The 15,860-nt window shown below is 29.2% G+C and overlaps 1 protein-coding gene across 1 annotated transcript; it reads left to right on the top strand.

Annotated features, from left to right (window-relative positions):
- The first annotated feature begins 4,403 nt into the window (after window positions 1–4,403).
- On the top strand, window positions 4,404–15,668 carry LOC106690849 (bifunctional 3'-5' exonuclease/ATP-dependent helicase WRN). Its single transcript, XM_014436430.3, has 16 exons — window positions 4,404–4,839; window positions 4,919–5,062; window positions 5,136–5,374; window positions 5,457–5,564; window positions 5,641–5,834; window positions 5,910–6,047; window positions 6,194–6,329; window positions 6,555–6,734; window positions 7,736–7,947; window positions 8,805–8,931; window positions 9,052–9,117; window positions 11,924–12,032; window positions 12,826–12,967; window positions 13,819–13,918; window positions 14,908–14,970; window positions 15,059–15,668. The coding sequence occupies exons 1-16, from the start codon at window positions 4,741–4,743 to the stop codon at window positions 15,555–15,557; spliced, it is 2,556 nt and encodes an 851-aa protein (XP_014291916.1). The 5' UTR covers window positions 4,404–4,740; the 3' UTR covers window positions 15,558–15,668.
- The last annotated feature ends 192 nt before the right edge of the window (window positions 15,669–15,860 follow it).

Genomic DNA, 15,860 nt, shown 5'->3' with positions numbered 1-15,860 from the left:
GGAAGATAGATGGTTTACTGTGTATAATAATAGAAAAAGAAGACGGTCCGGGTGCCGTCAAGTAGGGACTAAACTATTTATATTGAGCCAACGTTACAAGGCTAAAAAATGATACAAACACTTAAGTGATGTAAAAATGAATGAGAAAAATGAAAAAGATGTATAATGAAACGTAAAAACCAAATAAGAATTATGAACATTTTAGACAATCAATGGAAACAGAATTAATAATAGATAAAAAGAAGAAATATAAATTAAAATACAAACTAACAGATGGGAAAAAAAGGAGGATAAGAATAAAATCAATGTACCAAACAGACTAGAAGTCAGAGACAATGAGTGTTTGACAGGATGTAAAGAGAGGAGTGGGGATTGACAGTAAAGTTTGAAAATAATTTTAAGATAAACAGTATAGAAAACTAAAGAAAATATTAAAAATAGACAACCATTAAATGTTAATATACATAATAGGGGTGCGAAAAACTATATTTAAAAAAAAATTATAAATTTGCAAGGATAGAATACACAAAAGAAATGAAGTTAAAAAATAGATGCAAAAAATATGAAATGATGAAGAAAATACAGTATACAAAATAAATAGGGGTACACAGGTGTGTAAATTATATAATAGAAACATTAATAATAAAGTACATTCTAATTACTTTATTTTATCTTTAATTCATCATATTATATTTATTGTATCTATTTTTTAACTTAATTTATTTTGTGTATTCTATCCTTGTAAATTTATAATTTTTTTTTAAATATAGTTTTTCCCACCCCTATTATGATCGATAGCCCAAAGGTACTGGAAAAGTGGCAGAGGTGACCGATTCCCAAACTTTTGATAAAAATGAATTACCAGCTACTTAGATTTTACCTCTAGAGAAAGTTTTTATTTTAAAACAATCTGAAGGTGGCTAAAACAAAGTCTAATGAAGCCAACCCCATAAATTCAGTAGTATCTTTGGGAATCTTCTTCATAAAATTGGGAAATAGAGGTGTACCTGAGTTTCTGAAGAAAATTAATTTCCTCCAAACTCTTTTAATCTAAATTGTTTTCAATTTATCATAAAAAAACTAATTCACAGCATAGCAGTTAATTCAGACCAAATCGGTCTATCATATGAAATTTTAATTTTAAGTTCTTATGATACTTGTGTTTTCATAAAATACATTAAAAGCCTGTCTTGTACATGTAAATGCTTAATTTGTGATAACAAAACTAATTTACAACTCACTACTTAAATCATTATTAAATTCTTAATTGTTTTCAGTTTCTAACTGATCTTTCAATTGAGAATGTTAATATAATAGTTCAACTTATTGCATAAAAACAGCAGTATAAATCAAAAAATGCAATAAATAATAGTTCTATAATAAATGCAATAAATAATAGTTCAAGGCCAGCACCATTCAAACAGCGGTTTCCTATGTCCAAATATACTCCGAAAATATTTTTAATGATACGAGGAGGAGATGGTTGGGGGATGCGGTGAAAATATAACACAAATAAGTTGAAATAACTTATTTATTCTGCCAACGAATTTTAATAATAGTTTTCCCAACTGACTAAAGATAGCAGCACCAATCGAGAAAAAGTAAGAAATTGTAATTTCAATAACCGCCGCAAGAGACCAGCACCATCCAAACAGCCATTCCTGAAGTATAGCTGGAAATTTTTTATTTTAGATTAGGATATTAGGAACTTATAGGAGCTCAACTGATAGGTTCAGATAGTTAAGACTTGTGTTGGAACATACTTTAGTTTTGTTCCAACACAATTGTAACGTTAGACGGACTTGTTGAGCTCCTGTGAGTTCCTAATATCCTAATATCAAATAAAATTTTCCTGCTGTACTTCGGAAATGGCTGTTTAAATAGTGCTGGCATCTAGCGGTAGTTATTAAAACTACTATTTCCTATATTTCTTGATTTGTGCTGCTATCTTTAGGCAGTTAGTCGAACTATTATTAAAAATATTTGCAAACTATATGTGGACTTCGGAAATGGTTGTTTGGATGGTGCTGGTCTCTTACGGCAGGCAGTAGAACTACTATTCCTATCCTTTCTTGATTTGTGCTGCTATCTCTATGCAATTAGTTGAACTATTATTAAAAACATTCAAGCTAATCAGGACTATTATTTTCTACTTTTTTTTAAATTTATTCTGCTGGTTTTAGGAAATTATCTTAACTGCTATTTTAACGTTCTAAATTTTCATTAAATCTATTTTTTTTGTTTTATTAATCAGATTTAAAACGATTTATAATTTTTATTTATCTGCTTTTTAAATTACTTAGTATTTATAATGCTTGACTGATTGTTCTCACTCTGATTGACTAATAAGTATGCTCTTATTAACTTAATAAACTGGAAATAAAATATGAAATAGTAAAATAACAATTAAATATTGTTATTTAAAGATATTATTGTTTGACTTTAACTATGATAAAATAATTTCACCTTTTTATGAGTGTGTTTTCAATTGTTATTTATATAAGATCAGTTAGAAACTTCAAATAATTATGAATTTCATTATGATTTAGGTAGTGAGTTGTAAATTAGTTTTGTTGAGAAAAATTAACCATTTACTTGGATTAAGAGAGGTAGGGTTTTAACATATTTTCTGAAGACATAAGCATCATGAGATCTTGTTGAAATTGAATTCTCACATAATATACGAATTTGATTCTGATTTAACTGCCATATTGTGAATTAGTTTGATCATGATAAATTGAAAACTATTTAGACTAAAAGAGTTTGGAGGAAATCAGATAGATAAAGGATTAAGGAAGTTTTTAACGTGTTTAATAAAGATATATGCATCATAATAACATGTTAAAAATTAAGAAATAAGATGAGAAACTTTGATTGTGAAAATATGATTTAAGAGTGAATAAGAGAATTAGGAAAGAAAATTGATAATACCATAGTCGTTTAAATTATATTTTTATTTGAATTAGATTACGACAAAATTATTCCTCTTTTCTGTGAGTCTGACTCACAATGTTATATTATTTCAGCTTAAGGTATAATTGTAGGGGATTGGGGATTTCGGGTAAAATGGCTTTACACTATCGCACTAGTCCTTCAACTAATTTTTTAGTTGATCCATTAGACACTTTTTCTGTTACTAAAATGTTATCATTTTTCCTTGAAGATATTGAATTTTAGAACATAGACGTACCGAGACTATTTGGGACCCATGATCTATTTATTTTTGGGCCCGGGATAGATTTATTTTTGAGGCACAGGATGAATATAATCTTTGGGCCTTGGGCGGATTTGTTTTTGGTGTCTGGGGCTGATTATTTTTGGAGACTGGGGCTCATACAATTTTAAAGTCTCAAGTAAATTTGTTTAGGGTCTGTGGTGGATTGGAGTTAGGGACTCTGGATGGATTATTTTTTGGAACTGGGCCAGATATAATTTTAAGTTCTTGGGCAAATTTGTTTTCCGAGTCTGTGATGGATTTGCTTTTGGAGCCTGAGGTAGATTCATTTTTAGTGCTCGGAGCTGATGAAATTTTGTGAAAAATGAAGTTTTGGGAAAAATATATAGGAATCATGTTTTCCCACATATCGTCATAATATTTGGTAAGGTTGATATGTAACGACAGTTCACTGTCAAGGCGTATACATATGACAGTTGAACATGGCAATTAATGTGACAGTTGGTCCAATGACAGTACTTGCACTATTAAAGATCACGCCAGACCTATAGTGATATTACTATCACGACGGTAAACCGGTCACTTCCCCCCTCTCACCAAAGGCAAACTCATCTTACTTATACTATACCTTGGGGTCAATGACGTACACTCAAGTAATAATGGTTTGGAGGACTTGAAATAAAAATTTACTGTTTATCACTTATTTTGATAGAAAGTGATGTAGTAAAAAATATAAAGAGGTGTAGATAGCTGATCGTAGATTAATAAGAGGAGATGGTCAGCAAAAGATTATTCGTGTTTTTTTGCTGACCTCACCCCGACCATCTTCTTCCCTTAATAGAAAATATATACTTCAATAAAGCGATTCATGATTTCGTTAATCAAGGAAAGTTCCTCATATAGGGATTTCTCTCAAAATTCTCATATTGAAATCTTCTGTATTGAACTGTATTTATTTAGCACGCCAGTACTTCTTCTAATGGGTTCTATTTCAAGTAAGCGTCTTAAAAAATTGTCTGTTTACAGAAAAATCATTAATGGCATAGTAAAATAATTTATAGAAAATTTTATTACTTGTACTTTAAAAGAAACTCATCCTACATTAAGATCAGTAATTACTATTGAAAGCAGCCCAGATCTTTTTAAATTGAGATAAGTATTTTCTTTTTAATAATCGATTATTTTTTTTAAGGAGTTGGGAAATTGGTACAACCAGTTTGGTTAACAAAAAACCAGTTTGGTACCATAAACAAAGCTGCAAAATTTTTACCAATGCTGTATATCTAAACTCAACTGTTTTGTTTATTTATCTAATCAACAAACTGGTCAGCTTCTGTGTTGTTTACAACAGATACTGAGGAGGTTAAAAATGTTTACTTTGAGCGCCAGTTAGGTTATAGTTATTGGTTTTTAAAAACTGCATTAAGTGTCATGATTTGTACACATTACTGCCATTGTAAGTGGCTCTTGGATATGATAGGAATTCTACAGAAAAGTAAGCTTACTGGAGAATAAAACATAATAGTACTCCGTTTTTACAATTAGATAACATAATTCCATAAAATATGCAGCCTACAGAAAAACATTTAACCACTCTCAAGAAGTATTTTGGCCATAAGGAATTCAGGCCAATGCAATGGGAAATTATAAGATCTATTATTGAGGTTTTATAAGTTCATTATTTATATTATTACCTTGTTTTGATTAACTTTATCTTCGGTTTTATAATGAATTTATGTATAGGATAAAAGAGATAACTGCGTAGTAATGGCAACAGGATATGGAAAAAGTCTTTGTTATCAGTATCCCCCAGTTTACTGTAATGGTCTTGGAATAGTAATATCTCCTCTTATTTCCCTTATGCAGGATCAAGTTTTATCCTTAAAGGTAGTTACTGAATTCGCATTATTATTAAATTTTATTTTTCATATTCTGTTAAATGTTTTTTTTTTTTTCTCAGATGAGGAATATTCCTGCATGTTTCTTTGGTAGTGCTCAGTCAGATAAAAGTTTAATATTGGATAATTTGCTTGCTGGAAAGTTCAAACTCGCTTATATGACCCCAGAGTGGTGTACAGGTGAATTCGGACTAAATATCTTTGAGAAATTGTTGAATAATCATATAAGTATTACTGTTGTTGCTATAGATGAAGCGCACTGTGTTAGTCAATGGGGGTTTGATTTTAGGAAGTCATATCGGTAATTATTCACTATAAGATTGAAGTTTTGTTTTCTTTGTTTATTTAATAGGTATAATATATTATTTTGTTGCATATTTAAGGAATCTTGGAAAGCTGCGTAAGGTTCTTCCACAAGTGCCTTTTCTTACGCTGACAGCTACAGCTACACCACAAGTTAGACTTGACATTTGTTCTTCACTTCATTTAAGGTTGTATTTATATTATAATCTGAAGAAGAATAAACTTAATTTTATTTATGTCCTTGTGTGCTTTTATTTGTTTTAGAAACCCTCAGACTATATGTACCAGCTTTGACCGCCCTAATTTGTTCTTATCTGTCTCCATAAAAGGATCAGACCTATTAACTGATTTGCGTAATTTCATCAACCAGCAGAATCTTAAGAACAATGGAAGGGGTTCTACTATCATTTACTGTCCTACAAAGAAGTTAGCTGACAAAATTTATTCATCACTTAAAAGTAGAGCTTTAGTTATAAACTGATGTCAGTTTTATATTGATATTTCCATTCTAATAAAAATTATTGTTCTGTTAGCTGTTGGATTAAACTGTAACATGTATCATGCTGGTCTTTCGAATGCTGTGAGGCAAAAAGTTCATGATGAATTTGTCCAGGACACTGTTCCAATTATTATAGCGACTGTTGCTTTTGGGATGGGAATCGATAAACCGGGTATGGATTTTATTTTTATGTATTCATTCGTTATTCATTGAAACTTAGTAGTTCTTAGTTATTCAAACTTTGTTGTAAAATATTTGGTTTGTTTTTCATTTATTTTCCAATTTTTATTGTTGTGTCAAAATAAATTTTTTGTTTAGATGTCAGGACTGTTATACATTATGGTGCACCAAAGGATATTGAATCATACTATCAAGAAATTGGACGGGCAGGTAGAGATGGTCTTCCTTCAGTCTGTCACACCTTCTATACACAATCAGATTTCACTTTATGCAAGTATGTTTGTATTGCAAAGTATAATTTTGAATTGTTTTTACAAAATCTTTCATTTCTATCCATGAAAATGATTTTTCTATTGTTTTTAAACTTAAAAGGTAATTATTAATTATAAGAATAAAATGCTACTTAAATAATTTATAGTAGCCTATACTTTTATCATAAAAACTACCTGTTAAAAAAAAAATGTTAAAACAATTTTCATATTGTTCTGGATATTTTTAGGAGTTTCTTGAGCTCATTACAGGGTAACTTTAAATCTCATAAAGAAGATATGCAACGTAAAATGGAATGCTATCTTCAAACATCTGAATGTCGCAGGAGGTTTATTCTTAAACATTTTAGTCCTGGAACAAAATTTGATGAAATCAATTCTGAATCATGTTGTGACAATTGTATTAAAAGGTAATATATTAGGATATCAATTGTTTTCCTTTTTTTATTTTTACAACTCTTTCGTATGTTTTTCCTAATTTATTATATCTTTCTATTATTAGGTAAAGCAGGTTTTACAGTTCGTAAGATTATATGATTTAATGTACTTGTTTATCTTAAGCAATTAAGGATAAATAATCTATTATGATTACAAAAATTTGTTTATTCAAAAAGTTTGCCTTAGCTGGTGCCTTTGAATTTTTTTTTTTGAAAATCAAAAACATTTCAATAACATTAACATGATTCCTCCAATCTTCATGAAACTTAGAAGTTATTTAGGTCTGTATTAACTACATAAAGTGGTACTAACTGGACCTTTGTAATCAAATTAGAAAAGGAGAGAAAAAATGTGAAAAATGTTTCTTTATTTGAAACTACTTTATCTCTTATAAAGGTATAAACTCTTAATTGTATTGGTATGGATTGAAAGAAAAGAGATTCAGCTCTTAAATGGTTGCAGAAAGGTTGAATTTGGATAAAATCCTTCCAAAAGTTAAGCTTAAATATTTGTAATTTTTTATTTCCATGAAAATTCATATTTAAGGGGTTTAAACTAATTTGAATTCCTTTACAAAAAAAAAAAAAAAAAATAGTTTTGACCTACTTTACTTTTAGAGTCTTGGTTTTTGTGATATCTTGTACGTCTAAACTTATTTAATACAATCAGAAATGTGTGTTTGCTATTCTATACAAAAATACCAATCGATTATAATAATCTTTGAATTTATACAGAGAAAACGAAACTTTGTAAAATTTTTCAACCTAGTATCTTAAATAATTTTCATTGAAATCAGCATTCTCACACCCATAGCCTCCCCCTGTAAGATTTGGTATCTGAATCCAAAATAAACTCCATGCATCTAGCTTTTCTCCATGATACTAATGTTTATCATTAATTTTAGTAATTAAAAAATCAGTAGCTCACACCCTATATCATAAATAGCTTTCATTTATTTCTGTTTGCTGTTTAGTGGAAGAACATCTAATGTTGTTGAATATGATCTAACTCAGGATGCTCTTCTGTTGCTAAAAGCTGTTGAGGCCATGTCTGGAAAATATGGCCTTTCCATGTATATATTTTTTCTCAGAGGATCTTCTAATAAAAGACTTCCCCAAAGGTTTTATGATCATGAACTTTACGGTGCTGGAAGAAAAAAAACTGATCAATGGTGGAAATTATTGGGTAAATGATTCCTTTTGTTTAACTTTTTATTATATAACATATAAAGAACTCTTATAAAATAGTTTATCAATGCTAATGCAGAGTCATTAACTTTGTGAACCTACTGTACATGTGGCAACTGGGTCAATCTGTCAAATCACTCAGTGATATCTCTAATCCAAGAACTGGAGGGGAGAAGTAGTTATTTCACCCCAATTTTTTATTACTTCAATGAAAACTATATATTGTTAATCGTAAAAATTTACGACTCTGCCAACCAGATTCAACCAAATTAAGGATTTGATGGAGCTCTGAATCAAAATTAAGTAATAATTTTGGGTTTTCTGGAATAAAATAAACTTCAGATCGCCTCCACCTTGAATACTTCAATATTTTTGCTTTTTGGTGACATTTTCTGTATCCACTGTGAGGTATATGTAAGAAATGAATCATTTTCAATGCAATATTCGGAAACAACAAAAACTAACTGCCGGAGCATCCCTGATGTAGAACTTCAGGTCAAAATTTCGGCACAAATAAATAAGTTTTTGTTTATTTGTGTTTTTTTTTTGCTAACTGCATCCCTGACCATCTTTTCTTCATATCCATTGTATAATAGTTCTTCGTATATTACAGTGCAAGCAACTAGAAATTTAAGCTCACAGTTTTTGGTAATTTCAGTTTACTTATAAATTAATTTTTTAATAAACCTTTTTCAATAATTTTTTGAGGTGAAAAACTTCCAAAATTTGAATATATTTTATTCTATATTATAATTATTGTTCCATGGTGTAACAATTTTTTTTTCTAATATAGGTTTTATTTGTTTTGAAATGTATTGGTATTTTGTCTTGATATTGGCTTAAATTTCTTTTTAGGCTGTCTCCTTTTGAGGGAATGTTTACTTGAAGAAAATATTTCTAATTTTGGAAACGGATGGAACAAAAACAATTTCCCTTTGAAAATTGTAAATATGACTGATAAAGGAAAGCTTTACATAAAAATGTATGTCTTTATTTATAAAGTCATTTAATTTTTTTAGAGTTTGTTGCTGAGAATATAATTTGTGAAAGTTCTTTAAAATTGTATTTAAATTGCTTGATAATAGTTTATTTGGTGTTTTAGGGAAGGTAAAACTGTGCACCTTGAACCAACTCCAGAGATGTTGCCAATGATAAAGCGAATACCAAGGTTAGAGAATTTTATATATTTATTATTATTGTCAATTTGATAGTATTGTTCTAGACAATTAGAAGGAGGGGTTTCCAACAAAATTTTATTGTTTGATCTATAAAAAATACAAATTATAAAATATAATTATTTTTATAATTAAAGATCATTTAAGCATATTAAAAATTGTAATAAACATTTTTTTTCTTGAAATGTGGTAGTGTTGTCCTCCTCTTTCCCACTAAGCAAACAACTTTCTATGAAAAATCATCTAAAAATGACATACTGATGGAACTATATTCTTGTAGACTGAACCAAATAACTTGAAAATTTTAATACAAATGAGTGTTCTATCGATTGTTAATATGTCCACTTCTTAAAAGTAAAGATTTATTTTTTAACAAATAAAATTCTATTTATAAAACTTATTCAGTTTATTTAAAAAAATTAATTTTTCCTTGTCAGATAAATTTTAAAGATAAACATTTTTTATGTTAACAATAAATAATAACTTTCCAAAAGTGGGTATATTAACTTTTGATAAAATACTCCTCAGATGTATTGTGTACTTTGGGGTACCTTTTATAGAATTTTATGGATTTTGAAGTGTTTAAAAAACATGTTTTGTTTTTTATATACTTCAGCCTATAAAATTTTTATTTTTGTACCAATTAAGATATTTTTTATTCTTTGTGGCATTTAATTTTGTAATAAATATTTAGAAATAAAAAAAGTTAAAATAAATTTTTTTTCAGCTCATACAATGAAAAAGCTTATCATATCTCTATAATCATTATTATTTCATCGCTGTGGAAGCTAGTTCATTACACCAACTTTTTAATGAGTGAAAATATATTTTTTTTTAATGTGAAAATTTATTGGAGTTCATGGGCTTAATTGGTTTTGTTTTTACCCTGTTTCTAGAAAATATTCGTATCAAATGATACTCAACTACATTTTATAGGTTATTATTTTAGAGGTTGTGTATTTTATGGGGTTTTATTGTTTATTCTACTAAATGGGAGTGGGTAGAATAGTGGTAAGACACTCTGCTACTAATACAAGGACCCGTGTTCGAATCCAGCTTTAGCAGATAATTATTTTCTGTTTCATTGCAGCCTTGTAACAATACTTGCTTACTAATTACTGCACCCCTAACCCTTCATAGGTTGTAGCAGTAGAGATTTAATTTTACTTATTGTATTTATCTATTTACATCTGGTTTCCACATTATGTAATTTCATTTCTATTACATTCTTTTACTGCCTTTCTTTTTCTGTTATGTTATTTATGAGGAATTTAACTGTTTATCTTAATTTTATCTAATATAAAAATGTTTTGGAACTATAATTAGTTTTAACAATTTCATAAAAAACTTTAGTTTTTTATTAGCTCTCACATAATGTCGATTAATTTTTATTGAACTCATTGAAAAATAGATTAAGAATAAGTTTTAATAGTGCTCCAAACCAATATAGATAATGTGCCGTGTACGGGGCTTCGGTGTTTCTAACCCCGACTAGGGGTTCCCCGTACAGGTATTATACTGAAATTTATTCATCTATTCATGTATTTATATTTATTTGTATTATGTATCTCTATCGGTTCCTGATGGGAATCGACTGAAAAAGTATACGCTATATTTAATTCAAACACTAGACACCATCTGGACCCCCTCGCCATGGTATGCTAGTTATGAATATCTATAATTAATCATTGGAGTTCCTTTCCAATGGTATCGTGTTCACCAATTTACTATGCTATTATATATGAGGTGACATGCAGGGATTCTTAATTATAAAGTAAAGTCTCTGTTACATATTTTATATTTACAATTATATATACATTACCAAGAATAATATTATGAGAGAGCATGGTAGACTTGTTTCCTTATACTTTAATTATTATATTATGAATTGAGAAGTACCTGTTGGGATCTTTGATATTTATACTGACTCTAAGTTATTAATTCGGTTATTTCCATTCAAATTACATCAGAAAAGGCCTTACTAGTTTTGGTACGTCGGTCTGCTTGGCAGTTGTCACGGCAGAGCATCCATATCCGCCTGGCTCCGCAGGCAGCCTCCCGGTTGCCGCTGCTGGATCTCCGCTAGGTGTGACTTCTTCCTCTGGCCTCCAACTCGTCAGCCGCTCTCTCTTCCTCCAGACTGTCTTCAGGTGTTCATCTCTCCCAGACTCCCTCTCCTTCTGACTCCTCCTTTTGATTGGTTCTTCTATTTTCAGAGGGGGTAAGAAGGTCCAATGACCTTCGGCGAAAGTCGGTCTTTTTCCTACCTTTCATCTTTAAAGGTTTCTTCTTTGAAGAAAGCCGGCTTCTGGCGGCTTATTGTATTTTCCCTGAGGTTTTTAGAGAGGCCCCGTGTGAGATAAGGGGTGTTTATTTGTTTTCAATTAAGGGGGCTTTTTCTCTTTGCCACTCGCTGTACTTTCCCCGCGATGTCTAAACTGGCCACGTGCAAGATACGGGCTGTTTGTTTGTTTATCTCTGCCTACACGGTCAACCGTTCCCAGGGGGTGCATACCCTCTGTTATCTATATACCTCTGTACATTTCTTTAGATCTGTTGCCGACAGGTTTTTGCCTAGGTCCGGCTGTATCTTTGGCATGCCGACAAAAGAAATTACTTTAAGTTAAAAAATTCCAGCTGGTGCCTCTCATACATATCAAATGTAAATACAAAAATCAAAGTCATCTTATGTGGTATCTAGACTTTAGGAATATATCACTTTTTTTTATTGCTTTGATCTTTTACTTAGTATAAATTGTTATGATATCCTTTATAACATTTCTTGAAATTATATTACAGGAAAAATGAGGATGGCTGGATGGATATGACCAGATACTCTGATGTTACCATTGGTTCAAGTGGTCAAGAGTCTGAAGATTCATCTTTAATTAGAAATGCATCATTAGAGGTAGGTATAAATGATATTAGAATTATGATAAGTGAATTCAAAGTTGTATCCTGTGTTTAAAATTGAAGACTTATAAGATAAAAATGAGTAATTTTCCATTATCCTGAATCCAGGAGAACAAAAAATAAAATAACAATATAAAGGAAAAACAATTCTGCATTATTTTTTAGTTATTAGAAAATTGTACATTAAATAAAAAAAGCATGAATTTTATTTCTCAAAATTGGAAAGATAAACCATGATAGAATTAGTTTTACTACATTATGAGTGTAAATATGAGGAACAGTTGTTTTAAATTAAATTATATTATACTAAATACCTAAATTATATACTAAAGGGAGGGGAAAGTAAGGGCTGGATTTTATATCTTTTGAAACATCATGCAAAAAGTGACTTTTTTTAATGTAAAGTGTGTAAAATTTCTTCAAGATTGGTATAATATTGTAATTTTGTATAGTATTTTAATTCACCACTATTATCTCCTTTTTTTTTTCTTTCCTAATTACTTTTAAAATATATTTCTTCACCAATAGTGTTCGTGTAAGAAAAGAGTGTAATGAATCAATAAATATCAGAGTTGGGTAAAAATTAGTTACGATGAAACTATATCTGAAATTGTTGTCAGGGATACAATTTTCATTAATTAATGGTTCATTAATAAATAAATATTGTATCCTTTACAATTTTAGATATAGTTTTATTCCAACTTATTTTTCCCCAACTCAGATAAATACTAAAGTAATGTTTATATTATATGTTTTTATTACTTAATGTATGCATTTATTTTTTCCAGAACAAAATATATAATGAGCTTCTTGAATTCCGTGTTGAAATGGCAAAAGTTCTTAATTGCATCCCTTATATGGTACTGGATAATAGAAGCATTTATGACCTCTCTGTAAAAAGACCTGCTACATTGGATGAATTATCTGCTGGTAAATATGCATAAGTATATATTATTGTTATTATTTTTTTTTGCGATATCTCTATGACCATATATTCCATTGTTGTGAGTTATAAACTACCTTATTAACATTCTAATGCTGGTGCTAGATCTCTCAGATCTACAAGGTAATTTGTTCATGCTTCCTTTTAAACCACTCAGGCTGGAGATCTTCCTTTACTTCTATCCTCCTGACTCAGCTAACTTAAGTTGAGCTGAGTATTATGACCTTCGCGGAATAAACAAGTCTTGCAGGGGAGCTCCCGTGTCTCTAACACACCATAGCTGTACTCCGATGATACTACATTAGACTCATATAATCATACTCATATGACTACTACCTCTAACAAAATTTCTTGTATTTTTATGATAAGCAACTCGAATAGAAGTCTTGGACCAGTGATTTTTTTTATAGTTTGATAACATTTCAAAGGCCGATGGCAGATATGTCTAGTTCCTTTTAATATTTTTTTAAATAAATTTAATTGATAAAATCATTCAGAAAAGAATACCAAATCTTATAAAGCTCTCATAGTTCAAAGATTATTATTACTTAAATATATTTAAATTGGAGGAAAGGATCTCACAGATCCAATACCAGGATCTATGAGACAATAAGGGTTGTGTTAATTGAATCACAGATGTTGACTTGAAATTCGGTATGTGAATTAGTATAAATACAATTTATGGTATCAGTTAATAATCCACTACAATAAAACATATGGTAACAGGATAATGCTTAAGTATCTTTTTTTTTTTTTTGTTTGTTTTTTGTACTTTTAATATTGTCATTTTTGTATTTATGGTGAATTAAAATGTCTTATATTAATTTGTATATTACAGTTGAAGGAATAAATGAAGCGAAAATAACTAACTTCGGAAAAGAATGTTTAGAATGCATAAAGAACATTATCGAAAAGCACAATACAGGAAACTGCTCCAAGTAAGCAATACCAATTAATTCATCTATGAGAAATATTGAAATTGAGTCTTGGAATGAAATGGGAATCTTCACTGTCTTTGTTAATTTTATTAGTTAGTTCTGCTGTTTTCATTGTTATCTGAATGTTACACTGCAGTTCACGACAAAATTTAAGCCTTGTGAAAAATCTTGGAAACTTTTTTAAAAAATAAACAATTTTTTAAAATTAAATCTACACAATTGAGCCATGAAGTGTTGGACCTTAATTGGATATCATTTGTTTTAATTCAACATAAAGTAAAATTTGATTTTGTTTATTTGATTCACATTTAAATAAAAATAAAAAAATTCAAACCGTTCAAAATTTTATCATTTATTATATTTGTATTCTAATTATATTATATTTAAATATTCCTCACATTATTTTTTTTATTTTATATCAAGTTGTTAGTTCTGTTTTACAATAATTATTCATTTATCCTTACAAGGCTCTATTGATCTTGACCAGATCTTAACTTTTTTAATGATTTTTATCATAGGTACAATGATTTTAATCTATCTCCAGATTTTTAATTCCCGGCCTATTAGAACACTATTCATTTTTACAAAGGGATATCTGATTTTCCTTAACTTTTAAATAATGTTCCCGCTATTTAGGACGGATTGTTGGGTCAAGAGTAGTCTTATCTTACTCAAATTATTTTGTAACATAATTATTCATGGTTTTAAAAAATAATTACTAGTCTTCCTTCAGCTTTGGAATAATCTTGCTCTGTGTTAAATTACTTACCAGTTTATCATATCTGTAGACCAGTTTAGTCCGGGTATAAAAAATAACTTAGGGTTGACAGTCTAATTTCTACACAGATTCTGGTCCTTAATGTTTTATACTTTAGTCATTTAAAATGAAAATATATCTGAATTATCAGATAAGTTTATATTATATTTGTATATAGTCCAGTCATAAAATGAGTTAGTTTTTCATTAAAAATATTAATGTTTATTTTCAGACCTTTGTCAGCCAAGAGATTTCTTAAGAATTTCATTCATAAGCCAGCTACTAGAGCATTTAAGTATGCATTGTTTATCATTTATACTTCAAAATTATTTAATGTGTAAACTGTTACTTTTATTATTAAAATATTACTACCCTCTTAACAGATATGAAAATGAGGAAGAGAGAGAGGATACTTTAAAAAATGAGGAAGAAGACAATCCTGAAGGAGAAATTATTGAAGACCTTGGTAGCAACTCTCAAACTGGATCTCGCCAAGACCCCATAAAAAATGAGTTCAGCGATGATGATGGTCTAGATAAAAGTTTTTTAACAGCTTTAGATGAAATAGAAACAAATTCATCATTTTCTCAAAGCCAAGACATTGATAAAACAAGTGAAAAGATCAAAACAGTATCAGAAAAAAAAGATTCAATAAAAGAGGTTGATACAGTAGAGATAAAAAAAGAAGAAAAACCACAGCCTTCTGCAAGAAATGGACCTAGTATAAAACCAAATAATTTTTTGAACTGTCCTTCAGAATCATCTTCGGCCAAAAGAAAAAGGGATGATGGCCCTATCGTTAGTAAATATCCAAGCTTACAAGATATGATACAAGTGAATAATGAAAAGAAAAAAGCATCTAAAAAGAAGATAAAATTATAAATTAAGAAAAAGAATTTTTCATTAAACATTTTGTTACATGTAAAATATGTATAATAGTTTTTTTATTATTTATTGCTGCATATTGGCTAATATAGTAGTTTATTTTTTAAATTGTGTCATTATTCAAAGAATTTGTTTTATTAATAATGTTTTTGATTAAATGTTCAAATGGTCCCTTTGATTATCAAAATAGATATTAGTATTTCTTGGTTATTATGATTGGAGGTTTCAATTATTTTGTTTATCAGGTTAGCTTGTTAGGTTTTTAGTATTAAAATACATGAGAAGGACTACATTTATTTA

The sequence above is a fragment of the Halyomorpha halys genome, unplaced genomic scaffold, assembly GCF_000696795.3.
Source record: "Halyomorpha halys isolate HHAL.00 unplaced genomic scaffold, Hhal_1.1 Scaffold1907.1, whole genome shotgun sequence".
Classification (NCBI taxonomy): domain Eukaryota; kingdom Metazoa; phylum Arthropoda; class Insecta; order Hemiptera; family Pentatomidae; genus Halyomorpha; species Halyomorpha halys.
The sequence above is the reverse complement of the archived record's forward strand: the minus strand, read 5'-3'. Positions and strand labels throughout refer to the sequence as shown.